The 19817-nt window shown below is 25.3% G+C and overlaps 2 protein-coding genes across 6 annotated transcripts in view; both read left to right on the top strand.

Moving 5' to 3' along the window:
* LOC122508395 overlaps positions 1–6725 on the top strand; it is a 36164-nt gene extending 29439 nt beyond the window's left edge. For 3 of the 5 annotated variants that reach the window (XM_043621717.1, XM_043621698.1, XM_043621708.1), the window contains 5 exons: positions 206–1114; positions 1913–2740; positions 3165–3399; positions 4783–4920; positions 5111–6725. In XM_043621717.1, coding sequence (XP_043477652.1) covers positions 206–1114; positions 1913–2740; positions 3165–3399; positions 4783–4920; positions 5111–5718 — 2718 coding nt within the window. In that variant the 3' untranslated portion in view covers positions 5719–6725. The remainder of the gene's footprint in view (positions 1–205; positions 1115–1912; positions 2741–3164; positions 3400–4782; positions 4921–5110) is intronic. The other 2 variants (XM_043621735.1, XM_043621725.1) reach the window with 1 other exon arrangement.
* A 5264-nt stretch (positions 6726–11989) lies between these two features.
* LOC122506344 (aminoacylase-1-like) lies at positions 11990–19760 on the top strand. The gene is made up of 5 exons (XM_043618459.1): positions 11990–12147; positions 15025–15194; positions 15395–15898; positions 17256–17546; positions 18908–19760. The coding sequence occupies exons 1-5, from the start codon at positions 12042–12044 to the stop codon at positions 19049–19051; spliced, it is 1215 nt and encodes a 404-aa protein (XP_043474394.1). The 5' UTR covers positions 11990–12041; the 3' UTR covers positions 19052–19760.
* Positions 19761–19817: the final 57 nt, after the last annotated feature.

The following is a 19817-nucleotide window of genomic DNA, read 5'->3' as shown; positions in this document are numbered from 1 at the left end:
ATTAATAAATGTTGAACCCGATTAACAAAAAAAATCAAAAATCGTTTGCAATTTTATCACTTTTTTTCACTTTCTTTTCTTCTCTTTTAATTCCAAAAATTCTTATGTCTTTATCCTTTTTTTAATGCGTGAATTTTTTTTCAAATCTACTAATTAGATTAAAAAAAAAAAAATAAGTAAACTAAGCTCTTGTAATATATTGCAGGACGAGTTTGTTGATCGTTTGAATTCGCCAACATTGGACGAATCGAGAATATCGCAAGATTATGATTCGGAACCACTAAAGGATTTTGTAACAACAACAGCAGCAGTAGCAGTAACAACAACTCAACAAACAATTTCCTACGAACCGGAATGTAAATTAAAAATTGACAATTCAATGTCACCGATATTACCAGCAACAGTAATAAAAAATGAAGTGAATCTCGAGGAAAAATTGAAATTTGAATTAATTCCAACGTCCGTTATGGAGACTATTGTGAAACCGGAAAAATTGGACGTTGAAGATGGTTGTAAATCAGAGTCAACGCCAATGGACATCTCTGATTGTAAGGACGAATCATTTGAATTGAAATGTGAAACATCGGATAATGAGAGAAATGAAGAGAATAATGTTCTAAATGAAATTGAAAAAAATGATTGTGAAAATAATCAACAGGAGAGTGTTGTCAATAAATTGGATGTTGATATGGAGTGTCAAAATGATGATGAGACGGATGCATTTAGTTCGCCAATGAGAGAATCCTCCGAGGGTATTTTGAAGCAACGCGTCGCCAATATGCGTCTTGAATTTAATGCTAATATTCAAAAAGTCGAGAGCAAGTGCGAAGTGGAGAAAATGGACGATAAATCAGACGTTGAGTTTGATTTTGATGAATTCGATGTTGAGGCGCAAATGAAGAAAATTACCGGCGACGATGGCGATGATTATAAGGAGAAAGTCGACACTTCTTCGGAGAAGGACAAAAGTATGGATGGACTCGAGGGACTCATGGATAGTTCCAAGGAGGATTCTGATTCCGAGGTGGAGAAAGATGTTGAGGACATTAAGAGTGTCGAAACTCTTCAAACTCTTCAAACTCCTCAGGAAACGGTCGAGGAACGAGCCTTCAAGGTGAATATTCAATAATAATTTCAGTCAAATTAATTAGACGAAATAAATTTAATTTAATTAAAATTAATTTAAATTTGATTTAATTTGAATAAATGCAAATTAATTATTTAATTGAATCAAATTCAAATTTAATTAAATTAAATAAAATTTAAATTTAATTAAACGAAATCAAATTTCAATTAAATTAAATTAAACTAATTAATTTAAATAAATTGAATTTCAAGAAAATAAAAAGGAATTGAAGTTTTCCTTTACTCAGGGCTCGAACTAGGTTCGTAAATTGTACGATATAATTTGGAGAATTTTAGAGAAATTACAAATAATGACAGAAATTCAATTATTTTCAAAAGTAATAAAATTCTTCGCAGAAATTCAATTATATTCAAACATTAATTTTAAAAATTCTCGTAAAAATTTCAATTATTTTTAGAAATAATTAAATTCTTCTCCGAAGTCAATTATTTTAAAAAATTTTTAAATTCTTGGCAAAATTTCTATTATATTAAAAAATTTTACTTAATTCAATGATTTTTAATATCCACTATTTTAATACCATTTTCCAAAAGAATTCAATTATTTAAAAAGAAATTTTAATAAAATTCGTCTCAAGAATTCAATTATTTTCAAAAGTATTATATTTCTTCGCAGAAATCCAATTATGTTAAAAACTGACAAAAATTCTCGTTAAAATTTTAATTACCTTTCATACTCATATTTTTAAAAAATTCTTTCACTGGTTCGAGCCCTGTTTACTTTATATCAAAAACAAAAATTGAAAAATAATTCCATGTTTTTCAGGAACTGGAATTAAAATGCAATACGGAGGAATTCGTCGAGGAGACTAAGGAAATAAAAGAAGCAGCGTCGACGACGAGTCCAATGCGAGAAATTGAAAAACCTGAACCCCCAGTGGAGGAAATAAAAATTGAGGTGAATTTGCCAAAAGTCGAGGAAGCGGTGCCGCAAAAAGTATTTCCGTCAATGCTACCATTGAGCGAGAGAATTCGCAAGAAACCCGAACCAACGCCAATGCCAAAATCACATTTAGAAATTGAAGCATCAATTATTGAATCTTCCATTGAAATGGAGGCGAAATTGGTAAATAATGGCGAGGATAAATCAATGTTATCAACGGCACTTCGGGAATTATTGGAAGCGCAAATTGACGAGGAGGTACTACCAATGGAAGAGGTAGTAGCTAATACTGAAAAAACGGAAATCATCGAGAAAGTTGATAAATTTGAAGTGCAACAAGAATTTTCGTCAATATTGGAAATTAATCAAGAGAAACCCGAGGAAGAGGAGAAGGAGGAGGAAGAGGAGAAGATGGTGGAAGAAGAGAAGATGGTGGAAGAAGAGAAGATCGAGATGGTGGTGGAGAAGGAAGAGAAGAAGTTGGTGGAAATTATACAAGTGACGGAACCATTAGTTGTAACAACTACAGTAATTAATCAAGAGATTCCAATTGATAATCAAGAGAATTTAACTCAAGTTTCAACACCCATTAAAGTTGCCTCACCGCCCAGAGAAGTTGGACTAAAAGATCCACGACTGAAAGATCCAAGGACCTGTGGACCCAAGGATTCTGCGAAAATGGAAACTCCCGTCAAGCGCAAGGTTAGAATGGTAGGATTATTGTAGTGATTTTGTTTTGAGGCTGAGTCTCGTTAAAAAAAGCACAACTTCTCCAGGTTTCTCTTTTTTTTTAATTTCTCCATTTGCACGTTTCAATTTTCCAAAGTACAACAAAAAAAAACGCATGTTTTCGACTTATGGTAGAAAAATGTAGTTTTAAACATTAAAAAATTGTAGTTTTTTTTATCAGCATGATTGTGATTTTTTACTTATTTACAAGGTATCGCTTTCATGTAAAAAAAACATTTTTTTAATTTTTTATTTCGTCATTGGATATGGAAAAAAATGAAATTTTTAACGTAGAGGAAATATGAAATTAAATAATTAAATTTTCTTGATGGGAGATCTGAAGTTGATACCTTTTAAATTCTAGATTGTCGATTTAGTGATTGATTTAATATTTTTTTTTCTCTAGCTATCGATATCGGAGTACAGAAAAAGAAAGCAACAATCAACTGGCACGCCACCGGAACCGGAATCATCGAATGATCCATCCTCGGATAAAGTTACTGCTCGGGGGAGATCCGACAGTGCGAGCAGTGGAACTTCATCTCTAAGTTCCGATGAAGAAAGTTCGAAGGTACCTCTTGATTTACCCGGCTTATCTACACTGCCACTCTTCACGAATCCCGACGGCGATGAGAAGAAAGGTGCGTTCATCACTTAATTCTCCGATTATAATTTAACACCATTTTCTTCTTTTCACTAATTCAGATTTTATTTTCATTTAAATTGCTTTTAATATTCAATTATTATCTACAATTTTAACTTAAATCCATTTTTATTTATTAGAAGAATTCTACTGAAATTCAATTATTGAAATACAAAAATAAATAGTTTATTGAATAATTGAATGTTTTTTAAAATTCAATTCCCATAAAGATTTTATCAACAAATTTTTAAATATTTGAATTTCTTTCGACGAATTTTTAAGAATAATTACATTTTTCGAAAAATTCGATTAAAATTGTATTAAAAATAATTGAAATTCTGCGATGAGTTTTTTATTATTTGTAAAAATAATGAGTTTTTTATTATTTGTAAAAATAATTGAATCCCTAAGAAGAATTTTATTATTTTTAAACAATATTTAATTTTTGCGAAGAATATGTAAAATTCATGAAAATAATTGAAATCGTGCAATAATTTGTAACTTTTCCATAATTAAATTTTTTGTCGTGTTTTTATTAAAATTATTCTACAAATGCAATTAATTTTAATAATTCTTGAAAAAGTTCTTCGAGAATTTTCTAATACATTTGTTTACAATTCAGTTTTACAAAATTTCAATTATTCGTAAATTTTTCAATTAAATATATATTAGAAACTTAAAATTGGAAATAATTTCAAAAAAAGTCCGCAATTAAACTTTTTCACAAAAATTAATTCCACAGAATTGTTAATTAAAAATATGAAAAATTCAGATTTTCAATGATTATAATCTAAAATTTTAACTTAGATCCATTTCTATATCAATTTTTATTAGAAAATTCTACTTGAATTTAATTATTTAAATATAGAAAAACAAATTAATAAAATAAATGCAAAATTCTTAAAATTGAATTGTCCTAAAAAATTTTAGTAATAAATTTTATCAAATTTTTTGAAAATAATTGAATTTCGGAGAAGAATTTATTTATTTCTAAAGATAATTGAAATTTCGACGAGAATTTAAAAAAATTTTGGAACATAATTGAATTTCAGCGAAGAATTTTATTAACTTTTGAAAATAATTGAATTTCTGCAATCGTTTGTAATTTCTCTAAAATTCTCCAAATTATATCGTAAAATTTATCAACTTTTCGTCTTTTCTCAATCAAATTACGGACTTTACCAGACCTTTTTTTAAAAAAAAAACTGACTTTTACGAACATCAAGTAAATTTACTGAGCTTTACAGGATTTACGGACCTAGTTCGAGCCCTGGTAGTATGTTTATTTATATTTAAAGGGGTCTAGTAATTGAATCTTAACGTCATTAACAAATTTCAACGAAATTCGAATTAGACTATTGAATATAAAGTGAATTGACAGGTACTGAAGAGGGGAAGATTGGTTGGTCGGCTGCGCCCACTTTGGTCGAGCGACAACGTGAAAATCTCACCGAAAGGCTAAAAAGAGAATTTGGTCTCTTTCTCAGTGACGACGAGGAGGAAAGAGCACGAAAGCAAGGTACGGAAAATTAAATTTTGTCAATACAAGTAAAACCTTTAAAACTAATTTAAAAAACTAATTTCAATAATATTCGTCCAAAACCGAAAGGTATAGACTATGAATAAATAATAACTAATTTCAACAATAATTAAAGAAAACAATTAAAGAAAGAGAAAAATAAGAAAATAACGGATAATTTTCCCAACAGGTTTGAATGCAGAAGCGATATTGAAGGCAAGAAAGGAACAACCACCGCCGCCACCGCCAACGCAACCCTATCCAACGACAGTATCAACAAATGTGACTTCATATCCAATTCAACAATTACCACCTCAACCCTATATTCCACCACCAGGTTCGGCATCAATTCACTATTCTCAATTTCCGACGAAACCGTCGACAATACAATATCAAAATTTCACCGCACCACCTCAAACAATTGTTGTCCCAACAACGAGTCTCCCAGTTGATGCAAATCAATTACCAACAACTCAACAACAACAACAACCTCAACAACAATTTCTAATTCCACAAGCACCACCGGGATCAAATCCATATCCACCGCAATATGTGCCGCAAATAATAACAGCAGTCGCGACACAACAAAATTATCCATTGGGAACACCAACGCCAGTACCAGCGCCAGTTCCAATGCCCGTTCCAATGCCAGTCGCGATACCCGTTGTTCCATTACCCGTACCACCGGTTTTCAATACGCCACCACCGCCGCCACCTCCACCACCTTTACCACCTTCTTCATCACAACAATCAACGACCCAAAAAACATTTTTCAATCAACCAGCACCGAGATCGTAACTTTTAATTCAATTTATAGCTTTATCTAAATTATTTTAATTCCCTTCTTTTATTATTATAATATATTATTATTGTGTTATACGAAATCCATACCATTTACAAAAGTCCTAGACTTTTCAAAAAAAAACTATATATATATTTTCTAGTACAGTCAAATCTCTCTTTCTGAAATTCTGTACTAGATTCCAAAATGTACGATCAAAGAAAGTACAATATTGTATATTTTATCGAAAAAAAACAAAGATCTCAAGCTTCCATCGAGAGAATCGTTCTAATATAATTTTTCATAAAAAAAAGGTTGATTTTAAATCTGCGGCCTAAAGAAATAGAAGGCAAGAAAAAACAAAAAAAAAGATATATTTCTCATTCCAGTGAAGAGTGTGTTGTGATCGAGGTCCGTAATTATCACGGACAAAAAAAAATCGTGCGTTCCTCGGGTATCGTGTATAAAAATTGAATTTTACTATTGCACTATTGTTTATACACATATATAATAAATATATGGTGCCCTATTATAAAATATAGTGTTAATTCCATTTTTTGATAAAGAAATTAATAGCATGAATTTGTAGAATCATGATTATCTTCTATTATAGAAGAAATAAAACACAGAAGTGTTAATTAAATAACTATATAAAAATAATGTGCACACCTGAGAACTGCACTGTCCATCTTTATCTGTAAATATTTCTTTGCATAATGCATAATATGATATAATAATAATAATAATAATAATAATATTAATAATATTAATTGATAATATTAATTGATAATTGATAAATATAAAGTTATATATGTAATCATAGTTTCGACAAGATAACAGAATATAGATCTATAAACAAGTAGGTAAATAATAGGCGCTCTGCTGCTTTTCACTGTTTTTTTTTAAATGTTCGCAGCACTGTGCCGTCCCTCTCTCTCCCCCCGATTCTTTAAAAAATTTTATATTTTTCAATTGTAAGATGCGCCCCGCTATTGTAATAAACGTAATATGTTCATATTTCAAATTGAGTTTCAATTAAAAGTTTCTCTCTCTCTTTCTCTTTTCTTTTAAACACCGATTTTAGAAATAAAAAAAAGTATTTTAAATATTTTCTCGTGACAAAGTACAAGAATATTTGGTTTTAGGGTGAAAAACAAGATTTGCGGGGTCATGGACTGCTGCAATTTTTTCATATTTTTTTACTTTTCCACAAACATACACTGGATTTATCTTCTCCTTATTTTCTTTTTTTTTGTGAGAAATTTAGGGAGAAATATTATATTTTTTATTAAATCTGTACAAAAAGAAAATTAAATTTAAGCGTCTTTTTAACCCAGTGCATCATGAATTATATCGCCTAAGCAAAACTTAGTAAATTAAGAAAATGTTTCAAAAAAATAATTATGAATAAATATAAACATGGAAAAAAAATGTATACACACAAAAAAAATATGAATTTACATACGAAAATTGTGTATATACATAAAAAAGTCTATAAATATTTATACATAATTATAATATAAATAAACGTTTGTACATGTGTATATAATTAAGTTAGTTATTTAATTAATTATTCGGCTCGAGAAAAACACGAAAATGAAACTATTGCAGTATTGGCCAATCTCATTAAACACATTTTAATTGACAATTTTGTCAAAGAATCGAAAATATACTTCAGTCCCTATTAATCTGATTGGTAAAATAGAAATCACGTCACTCTATAATTTTTTTTAAAAATGTTTTCATAAACAAAAATTGCAAAAAGGGATTATTGTTTTATATGGGAAAAATGCGAGTGGAAAGAAATATTTTTTATACTGATTTATTTCGTAAAATACGAAAAATTAAATAAGAAAAGAAAACCAAAAAAAAATACGGAGTAAACACGTGAATCTATTTCACTAAAAGAAAATTAATTTTATCAAAATTGCGTAGGTATTTTTTATACTTTCAAATTTGCTATTAAAGGAGAAAATTCTGATAGAAGAAAAACTTCTATTTAAAAAAAATCGGAAAAATTAATTTATTATACAAAAAAAGAAAAGAAAACGAAAATCGGAGAAAAAATTAAATTTTGTTATATTTAAAAAGCGAATAAAATTGAGAAAAAAAATGAATGAATATTTTATTTTGCAAGCATTGTTTATTTTATTCTTGACAGTATTTTTCTATTTTTTTATTACTACTACTATTATTATCTAGCCTGTTATTTTTCTTTTAAAGAAAAAAAATATTTTCTCGTTGAGAAAAGATGGAAAAAGAAACTCACGAGCCTCTTAAGTGTTATTTCGATACTTTATAATTAACTTGCGAGTCGCGCAGTGCGCACTTTGAGGACAGTTTCATTGTTGCTATAATTGCTATAAAATATAAATTTTGTACAGCTTTTTTTAAATCATTATCCCTCTGTCCTCAAAGTTTCTATGTAAATATATATTTAGTGAATAAATTTAAAATAAAAAAAAAATGTCTCGCTTGCAATTTATATCTTCTCGAAATATAATAATCAGACTATGAAAAAATATATGCTCGTATCAACCAGGTTGCCATTTGTACGATTGTCATCCCTTTAGCAAAAAAAAAAAAGAACGAAAATGCTAATTAAGAAAAATGAGCAAATATTTGTTATAAGGTTTCATAAAACTGAACTGGTTCAAATTAATCGTTTTTTCTGTGTTGTAAATACAAGAAACAAAATACTAGCTATGATGATTATTATAATAATAATTATTATATATATATATAGATTGCTATAAATAAACGTATATATATAAATAAAAATATATATATAAATATTCAATTTTAAAAAAATAGCACCATAATTTTTTTATTTGTAATTTTTCTGTTATATGTACGTGCCTAGATATATACTTATTACTTAATATTACACATTGTACTATAATTTAATTCGTACTAAATAATAAGTGAGTTCTCTGATATCAAACACTGATATATAATTATGAATATATTTAGGCATACAAATTTAATAAACGGAATACATTTTACGAATTTAAAAGAAAACTATTCTTTTCACTTCCGAACCTGAGCCACGTTTATTTTTATCTATTAGGTTCTTTTATTTTTTTCGCTATTTCTATTTATTTATAATTAATTAATTATTTATTTATCGAGATTCGTTTTTTTTTTCTAAAATCTAATTTTTTAATTTAAATTCTCTTTCGAATTCTTTTTTGAATTTTAAGAATATTTTTCTGCGAAAATTTTTTCAATTATAACTGTCAGATTTTTTCCCTGAAAAATATTTTCCAACATAAAATAGAAAAATTATTTTGAATTATTAGAGTTTTCAATCAGATTCGTTATTTTCTTCATTCAAATTTAATTTTTCAATTTTAATTCTTTTATATTCACAAATTTTTTTTTTTTTTTTCTGTAATTTTCGAATTCCTTTTTGAATTTTCAAAGAAATGTATTTTTCTGCTGCGGCAAGTTTTTGAATTACCGAAAATATTTTCCAACATAAAATAGAAAATATTTTTTGAATTAAAAAATATTTTTCGTATTAAAAAATTATTTTTTTGAATTTGCCTTTAAATAAAAGATCGCCAATGATTTCAGTAAATTTTCCTTTTTTGTTGAATATACGGAATTTTTCCGTATTAATTTAATAGTAATAATTTTTCCGTTAAATTTAGTTCAACGAATTGAAATTCGTTGCGGTGAAATTGTAGTTAAATAGTGTCAATTTCTAATTTATTTGCTTTATTCACTGTTCGTGAATTATAATAAGCAAAAAAAAAAAAAAAATGTCGACCGATCAAAATTTATACGAAATTGCAGTGGAAAATTTTCGCACGTACCTGAAAATTCCTTCGTAACAGCCAAATGTTTTTTTCTGTAACAAAAATTAATTTTTTCATTATTACAATTTCAATTATTTCTATTTTTAATTTATTTCTCATTTTAATTATTACGATTTTTTATTATTTCTAATTTTAATTATTACGATTTTTTATTATTTCTAATTTTATTAATTACAGTGTTTAATTATTTCTAGTTTTAATTATTACGATTTTCAATTATTTCTAATTTTAATTATTACGGTTTTCAATTATTTCTAATTTTACTTATTACGGTTTTTTCATTATTTCTAATAATTTTAATAATTACGATTTTTAATTAATTCAATAATAATTCAATTAATTAATTCATTCAATAGAATAAAGTTGAAAAATTATTAAACTATGATAAAAGTAAAAAAAATCTATTTTCGAATTTTTTTTTATTGATAAAATTTTTATTTATTAACAAATTTATTATTTTATTTCTTTAATTTCCTTATATAAAATTAATAAAACTTACTATTAAAATAATTAATTGTTTTCATCACATTAAATTAAATAATTATTTAACATTAATAAAAATAAGAAAAATTGATTTTCGTTTTTTTTGTTATTTGATGAATTTTTATTTATTAGTAAATTTATTAATAAAAAAAATCCACTCTTTGTTTATTTGCTTAATAATTAATTTATAGTAATTAATGAAATTTATTATTAAAACAATGAATTATTTTCATCAAATTCAATTAAATAATTATTTAACAATAATAAAATTATAAGAAAAGTCGATTTTCGAATTTTTTCTTATTGATAAACTTTTATTTATTTATTTATAAATAAAATTCAGTTTTTATTTATTTACTATTCAGTTTCTAATTAATTCATTTTTAGAATATTACTGAAATTTATAGTTAAAAGAATTAATTATTTTCATCCAGTTAAATTAAATATTTATTTAATAACAATAAAAAAAATCTATTTTTGAATTTTTCCTTATTAACAAAAGGAATTAATTAAAATTATTGTTAAATTAGTTAATTAATTATTAAACAGTAATAAAAATAAAAAAATCTATTTTTCAAATTTTTCTTATTTTATAAAAAGGATAACAAAAAATTAATTAATTTTATAATGAAAATGATTTATTTCTTTAAGAACAATAATAAAAGTGAGAAAATTTATTTTTGAATTTTTCCTTATTGTAAAAAAGATAAGAACAATTAATAAAAAAAATACAAAAAAAATTAAAATGCCAAAGAATTAAAATTATTATTCAATTAAGTTTAATAGTTAAAATTTATTACATTTCTTTATTTATATTAAATTTATTTATGTGTTAAAGTAATTTTTTTATTTTGTTGAAATTAATTAAGTAAAAATTTCTTTTTAGGGAGGAGTGCAAGTGAACGTGATACCTGAAGAAAATACTGTCAATTGTCAATAAATTGTGCCAGGAAGCAGGCGATGGTGTTTATTAAAAAATTATTCAGAAAGATTCACCAATCGAAAAAATTAATTTCGACGACAATAATTTATTGGCATACGTTTAAAAATGCTTGTAATGATTGTGATCTAAATTTAGAATTGATTACTTTTTCTGGCGCAACAGATGCTCGTTATCTCTGTTCTGTATAAAAATTTTATCACTGATTTTCAAAATAATCCCATTGTCAAATTTTCATTTTTTATGCAATTAATTTTGTAACTAATTTTTTAATTTAGTAACTACTTTTTCAATTCAGTAAATAATTTTTCAATTCAGTAATTAATTTTCCAATTCAGTAAAATTAATCTTTCATTCAATTTTGCAGATTGGAATTTATATTCTTGATTTTTCACCGCAACAATGAATTTCTAAATAAGGACATTTTCCACCAAGGAATTAAAATATACGTGAAAATTATATCTAGCCAACGTGGAGTAAATTTCTACTAGATTTCTAATTTCTTTTCAATATTACCTGTTATTATAAACGTTTTCGATAATTTTTCCATTTTCACAATAATCACTAGATTTTGTCTCCGATTATATGATGATTATAACCTCAAAAAATATTTTGTAACAATTTAAGAATCTGTAAATTTCTACCATATAAGTATAAAAATAAAAACTATTTCTATTTCACTGTATTTTATAAAGTGTTATTGTGACATTTTAATCACCATATGATAATTATAACCTCAAAAAAATCATGTTGTTTTTCAAGTTGAAAAAAAAATCAATAAAAATGAATAAAGAATATTATTTGTTATTTATTGTGGTTTTAAATCCTCATGTAATGATTTATCTAACAAAAAATTCTAAAATATACCACAAAAAAAAGAAGATTAACACATCTGACAGTTTATTTGTTCACTTCTTTTTTAATTTTAAAAACCATGATTGCAGTTTATTTAACGTGGCACACGTGACCCCGCGGTAAGAAATTTGTATTTGATTGGCGGAAATTATAATACGTCACGCGGTATGAACGATTTTTATTGGACAGTAGAAAATCGTCTGCTGTCAGTTCGAGCACGGCGTCTGACGCGAGGATCATGACTTCACCTAACCAGACGCAGCTGTTTCAGCTGGATTCTACAGCTGTAGAGAATTTTCGCGAATATTTGCGAATTCCCTCAGTGCATCCCAACATCAATTATGGTAAGTCATTATTATCAAAAGATTTATAAAATTTCCATTATTCTTGAGAATTTCAAATTATTTAAAGGCAGTGTAATGTGAAAATTTAAATTGATAAATCGTGCGATGGAAAAACATACTTGCAGTGTTCGCGTACGTGAATGGGGTCGTTTCTCAACGACGCGCTTCCTTGTTAGTTGAAATTATTTTTTATTGACATTATACATTGGGGATTTTAAATCGAGTTTAATTTAAAGAAAAGGGGGCTGCTCTTGTAAATAATATTTTAAAATTGACATTTAAGTGTATATTATTAATTGTAAAAAATTTAGTGAAAAATCAAAGCGTCAGAGACGCTATCCATAGCCATTGTCTTGCCCCACCCAGAGTGAAAAATTTATTTTTACAAAATTTCGTATCGTGTCAAATTCATAGATTAGTGGTGAATGACTTTTAATGGAAGTTGTTAAAGAATTGTCTTTTAATTTCATTGTTTGACCTCGATTTTAGAGCCCTTTAAACAACAAGTTTTGTTCGTGTGCTTGCACATGAAACCTGTCGATCGCTTGTCGTCGCATTTTCTTACGTGTCTACCTCTCTCTTATCGGGACTTTTTTTTTCTTTCTTACGATAAAGTGAGCCCTATCATTGCCTGCAACATCTTGCACGAGAGACGATATTTTTACGGAAAGTACTTTCGCTGCGTTTTGTGATGGGCGTTTCTCTGGAAATACCAGAGAAATCAAATGACGCTTGTTACCAACGTGAATCGTGAGGTAATTTTTTCCCCCCTTTTTTTGAATAAAGAATTAATATAATTATAAATTTTCAATTTCATCTTATCGTTTTTCATTTTGTCTTTGGAATAAAATCATCATCAAACAAATTTCGTCATACACTTAGAATCTGATCAATATGTCAGACATGATTTCTTGGTGAGGATTTCGAAATGTCTTTGGCTTTTTATTTTTTTTTTTTAAGTAAATAGATTGCATTTGTTTTCGGAATATTTATAATGATAAGATTTCTTTTTTTTTATCATTGAAGAAATATTTCAAAATTTTTCAACATTTACTGCAATGTTTTACAGTGTATATTATATTAGAAGGGAGATTATCACACCTCAATAATAATTACCTCATTTAAAATATAATAATAGAGTTATTGACAAATAATTATGACTCATTTGTCGTGTACCTGCGTAAAAACTCCTAGATTACATGGCTCTTTTTTTCTTCTCTGTAAATTCTTTTTTTTTGCTCCGGAATGGAAAATTTTATGACTGCTTTACAATTTGATTGCTTTAAAGGATTAAATGACACATATGTGATTTGTGTTGAAATTACATTGTCATTCAGTGTACTTTAATGGAAATTGAACAGTCATTATCGTGCTGGGAATTATGTAAGATTTTAAACGCACTGAATTTATCACTCTCTACAATTTAATGGAAAATTGGGAATTACCTTTTATCAGAGAATTTAAAAAAAAATGGTTCAAATTTTCGTTAAGAAATTGTTAGAAATTGATATGAAATTAATTGCGATTGCAAATTTATACATTTTAATTTTAGCAATAATTTTTAGTCTTAAAATATCTAAATTTTCAAAGTAAATGTTTACTTTTTTTCCTCTTTGCTATTTTAGAATTATTCCTCTTTGTTCGAATTTTCGTCGTTTTTCTATATTTTTTTCTACTAATTCTTTTGTCTATTCTGTAATAAATTTTCAATATTAATTTATCATTGTTTTTACTGTATTTTTATCCAAAGTTATTTTATTTTTCACTGCCTTTTATTATTTTTTCTCATGTTTATTATAATTTTTTTTTTTTTTCTATTTTCATTTGTTTATATTTTTGTTTATTTCCACTGTATTTTTTTTTATTGTTTTAAGTTTTTGTAATGTTTAATTTTTTCCCGTTCAACATTTTTATTGTTTTTTATTTTTTATAATTTTTACTGTTTACGATTTTTATTATTTTTACTGTATATTGATTTTTACCATTTATATTATTTACTATTTTTACTGTTTATTACTTTTTAAATATTTTTATTCTATTTAATTATTTTTACTGTTTATAATTTTTTACTGTTTCTATTGTTTACTAAATTTTTACTCTTCATTTTCTGTATTATTTTTATTATTTACTATTTTTACTCTTTTATTATTTTTTACGATATTTATTATTTACTTTTTTACTATTTATTATTTTGTACTATTTTTATTATTTACTATTTTTACTGTTTTATTATTTTTATTGTTTACTATTCTACTGTTTATTTTTATTGTTAAATATTTTTCTACTCAAAATTTTTATTTTTTATTATTTTTTACTATTTTTATTGTTTACTAAATTTTTACTGCTCATTTTCTTTATTATTTTTATTATTAACTATTTTTACTGATATATTATTTTTATTCTTTATTATTTTTACTGTTAAATATTTTTTTTACTCCAAATTTTTATTGTTTATTATTTTTTTACTATTTTTATTGTTTACTAAATTTTTACTGTTAATTTTCTTTATTGCATATTTTTACTGTTTATTATTTATTTATTTACTATTTTTATTTTATTATTCTTCATTTTTTTGTTTATTATTTTCACTGTTTATTATTTTTATTGTTTACTTTTTACTATTTTTATTCTTTGTTATTTTTATTAAATTTACTATTTTTATTTTATTATTTTTATTTACCATTTTTATATTTTATTGTTTTTATGCTTTATTTTTTATTGTTCAATTTGTTCAGCTTCTCTTTATTTATTTTATTGTCTTATTTTGATTTCTTAATTTATTTTCTTGTTTAGATTACGTTTTTATCAAAAAAAAAATTTATTTCTTTTGAATAGAATTTTCTTGTTTCGAATTTAACGTTAAAATATTTTCCACAGATGAATGTGTCGCCTTTGTTGAAAGACAAGCAAAGTCTCTTGACTTACCAGTCCGAAAATATGAAGTCTTTCCAAAGAATCCAATTTTGGTGCTCACGTGGGAAGGAACGGAACCGGAGAAACCCTCCATACTCTTGAATGGTCACATGGATGTTGTTCCTGTTTTTCCTGTAAGTTTACAAATCTTTTGTTATTAACGAGAATAAAGAAAAATTCAAATTTATTTTTTTAAATTTTTTTTTCAATGTAAAAAAAAATACTAAAAGTATTTTTATTTTATTAGTAAATAAAATAGTCTAAAAATAGTCGATAAATTTATTTTCATGTTATTAATTCCTTTTCTTTCTCTCTCTCTCCCCATTTAAATTAGGAATTGTGGACGTACCCTCCATTTTCCGCCCACGTGGACGAGAAGGGGAATATTTATGCTCGCGGATCTCAAGACATGAAATGCATTAATATTCAATACTTGGAAGCCATACGACGTTTAAAGTTGAACGGCATTCGTCTCAAGAGAACTGTTCATATTTCTTTTGTGCCCGATGAGGAGAGGGGCGGTAGACTTGGAATGAAGGATTTCATTAAAACTCAGGATTTCAAAAATTTAAATGTCGGCTTTGCCCTCGACGAGGGAATGGCGAGTCCAAATGATAATTTTCTTATATTCTACGGCGAGAGAAGTATTTGGCACGTTTGGATTGAATGCACGGGAAAACCTGGACATGGCTCGTTAATGCCCGACAATACTGTTGGTGAAAAATTCATGAAAGTTATTGATAAATTCATGGAATTCAGAGCAAGTGAAAAGGCTAAATTGCGTGATTCAAAATTGAAAATTGGAGATGTTACTTCTATCAATTTGACGCAAGTCCAAGTGAGTTGAAAGAAAATAAGTTCTTTAATTTTTAAAAACCGCAGAATTTTTTAAGGAAGAATCGAGACGTTATAAATAATTTCTTTCTTATATTTTATATTTTTATTTTATTTATATTTATGTTTTCTTTTATTTTATACATTAAAAATAAATAACATTTTCTTTATTCAAGTAAATAGGGTTTTTGAATAAAAATTATTAATTTTTGTAACAGAAGAAACACATTTTTCCAAATATCGTAAAATAAAAATTGATAAATCTTCATCCGAATGCAAATTTCAGTTATTTAAATAACTTTTTATTTTCTTTAATAAAAAAGTCTGTTGAATAAAATGTTTTAATTTTCGTATCAAAGAAAACGAATTTTCACAATTATTGCAAATTAGAAATTATTAAATCTTCATTCGAATGCAAATTTTAATTACTAAACAATGTCAAGTGTAAAAGTTACACTTTTTTGATTCTAACCAAAAATAAATGTTAAATTTTTATTGTCCATCCGATTCTTCCGTAAAAAGTTTTATAATTTAATAAGAACTTAATTTGAATCTTAAGCTTTTATTTTTGTTACGTTTATTATATTGTTATTATAATTATTATTATTTATTTTATTTTATTCAGATAATATTCTTTTTCAATTTAAAAACCTGAGTAAAATTATGTTCGAATTTCCTGTAAATTGTCCCTTTTCTTTCTTTTCTTTAATACCCGGGTGAACTATAATTTTTTTAAAGTAAGATAAATATTTTCTTTCTTTTTTTGAAAAATTTGTTTCTATAAACATTCTTCTTATCCACACTTTGAATTTTTTTTAAGTTTACAACTTTTATCATCCAACTAAATAGTATTGCTCTTTCTATTTCCATGTCTGTTTCTCATTAGGATTAATTAATATAAATTGGTAAGCAATAATTTTCCCTCTTCTTGCGAAACTCATTAAAAAAATAACAATCTTTCTGAAATTTTATCTAAAAATAAAAAACAGAAAATACAATATTTTTGCAAATTTTTCCTCTAAAAAATAAAAATCAGAAAATACAATATTTTTGCAATTTTTTCTCTAAAAAATAAAAATCAATATTTTGCAATTTTTACTCTAAAAAATAAAAATCAGAAAATAGTCTTTTTACACTTTTCTCTAATAAATAAAAAGCACAATATTCTGCAATTTTCCCTAAAAAATAAAAATCAGAAAATATAATCTTTTTGCTATTTTTCCTCTAACAAAATAAAAAGCACAATATTTTGCAATTTTCTCTAAAGTAAAAACCAAAAAAAAAACTAAATAAAACAATTTTTTAACGTTTTCTTTTCTCTTTTCATCGACAGAAAAAATTAATTGATAATCTTTTTTCAGGGTGGAGTCCAAATGAATGTGATACCAAGTGAATTGAGAGTTGGTTTTGATATTCGCATTGCAACTGACGTTAATCATGAGGAATTTGAAAAAATGATTCAAAATTGGATTCATGAAGCTGGCGAGGGGATTAGCTATAGTTTTGAGGAAAGAAATCCATTTGTGGAAAATACAAAATTAGATGAAACAAATCCATTTTGGCTGGCTTTTAAAAATGTTTGCGATACTAATAAATTAACATTGGAATCTGGAATTTTCACCGGTGGAACTGATAGTCGTTACATTCGATCTGTAAGTTTATTTTTAACATCATTTTTCTAATTTCAATTCGATTAACCAATTTTAATTTAGATAAGATATAAATAAATTCAGCATCTAACAATTTTTAATGTTAGATATTAAAATATTAAACTATTAAAATATTAAAACATTAAAGTCTTGAAATATTAAAACATTAAAATATTGAAATAATTTACATTCAATAACAATTTCAATCAGTATCGAAAATTTCAATCATTAATTAAAAATCTGCCTTTATGATTATTATCTTAATCTATTATTATTAATTTTGTTCTTATTTATTTTTGTTACTGTTGTTTTTATTATTATTATCATTATTTTGTTATTATTTCATTTATTATTATTATTATTTTAGTTAAATAAAATTAATTTTTTCCGCAATTCTAAAGTTCCGAACGTTCAAATAAACGAAATTTATTTATTTCTTCTTCAAATTAAATTTTTATTGCAATAATTTTGCGTCACATTATTAAAAAAAGTAATTATAAAGTTTTTAAGTGTAAAGTTTGATTTTTCAATCTTTATTGCAATAATTTTGCGTCACATTATCAAAAAAGCTAATTATAAAGTTTTTAAGTGTAAAGTTTGATTTTTCAATCTTTATTGCAATAATTTTGCGTCACACTATCAAAAAAACTAATTATAAAGTTTTTAAATCTAAAAATTAAGTTTTCAATTTTTATTACAATAATTTTGGGTTACACTTTCAGAAAAATTAATTATAAAGTTTTTAAATGTAAAATTTAAATTTATGAATTTTTCGCAATCAGTAATTAATGAAAATATTGTAAATAAAAAATATTTCGTTCCTTTGAACGTTCGAAACTTAAGAATAATTTTTTTCGAATACATATTCGACTATTTCTTGTAACAAAATTATTTGGAACAATAATTTAAAGGCTTCATTTACTACTGTAAACAAATTCTTTTCTCGAGAATAAAAAAAGAAATTCTTTTCTTAGTTTAATCAAAATTCAAATATTTTTCGTACTTCATCTCCCTAAAAATAAAAGGATAAATAGTCAAAATACTATAATTACTTACTGGCCAAAATAAATATTCAAATACTGAAATACTAAAATATTGAAATATTGAAGTATTCAAATTTTTAAATTATTGATAATTATAAAGTAGTGATTGTAAATATTTCGAATTGAATTTTTTTTGCTTTAAAATTATTGAATTCCAATCTGGAAATCGTTGAATTGAATTTATGTAAAAATAATTGAAAAGTAAAAATACAATACTTGTACTTGTAATATTATAACAGTAAATAAATAAATACAAGTACAAATAATACAATTAATGTAGTAAATTAATAAACTAATTTTTTTCCATTTTTCAATTTACAGTGTGGAGTTCCTGCAATCGGATTTTCGCCAATAAACAATACACCAGTGCTTTTACACGACAATAATGAATTTCTAAACAAGGATGTCTTTTTACGTGGAATACAAATTTACGAGAAACTTATCCCAGCCATTGCCAATGTATAAAGAAAATTATGAAGCCCAACGAGTATTTTTTATATAATCAACAAGAAGAATACAAAACAAATATTAATCTCATTACCAAAAAGAAATACAAAATATAACCAGAAATTAATATTAATTCAACAAAGTGCTATGATAGTAAGCTTTAAATAGACTTTAAAGTCCAAAGATTACGTCCTAATTACTCTTATAACAAAAAGAAAAAATACACAAAAAAAAACTCGAAAGGAAAAAAAAATCATTACTGATAAATATTTTAATCGAATATTAACAAAGACTGCACCCAGAAGACTAAAAAAATCAAAATACTTTACAAGAGAATTAATTTACAAACAAGCATTAAAAGATTTTGAAAAGAGAGGAAAAAGCCGAAAAAGTTTTATATTAATTGGAAGTTTTCTGTTAATTATTTAAAGAATTTTACGCACGTTATTAAATTATTGAATATCGTTTAAATCAATGAATTTAGAAGAAATTTATTGACACTACGATGAATGGACAATTTTTACGAAGAAGAAGAAGAAAATAATCTTAACAGTTTACCAAAGATGAAAACAAAAACAGTTTGGAATTTATTTGGAAAAATCGTCGCTTGATTTTAATGAATTACATATCAAAAGAATGCATATAAATAAGTACGTTAAATTTGTTATCAATTGTTGAAAAATATAATTTTTACCAGAGTTAAAATATACATATATATATAATTGAACACAAGAAAAATCTCTACCACAAGACACCCAAAGAGCGAAAGAGAGTGAGAGAGAGA

The sequence above is a fragment of the Leptopilina heterotoma genome, unplaced genomic scaffold (assembly GCF_015476425.1).
Source record: "Leptopilina heterotoma isolate Lh14 unplaced genomic scaffold, ASM1547642v1 Lhet_114, whole genome shotgun sequence".
Classification (NCBI taxonomy): Eukaryota; Metazoa; Arthropoda; class Insecta; order Hymenoptera; family Figitidae; genus Leptopilina; species Leptopilina heterotoma.
This window is presented reverse-complemented; position numbering and strand designations above follow the sequence as displayed.

Coding starts and splice junctions, on each gene's coding strand:
- LOC122506344 (XM_043618459.1), top strand. CDS start 12,042: ATGACTTCACCTAACCAGACGCAGCTGTTTCAGCTGGATTCTACAGCT. Junction 12,148..15,024: donor GCATCCCAACATCAATTATG/GTAAGTCATTAT, acceptor TATTTTCCACAG/ATGAATGTGTCGCCTTTGTT. Junction 15,195..15,394: donor ATGTTGTTCCTGTTTTTCCT/GTAAGTTTACAA, acceptor CATTTAAATTAG/GAATTGTGGACGTACCCTCC.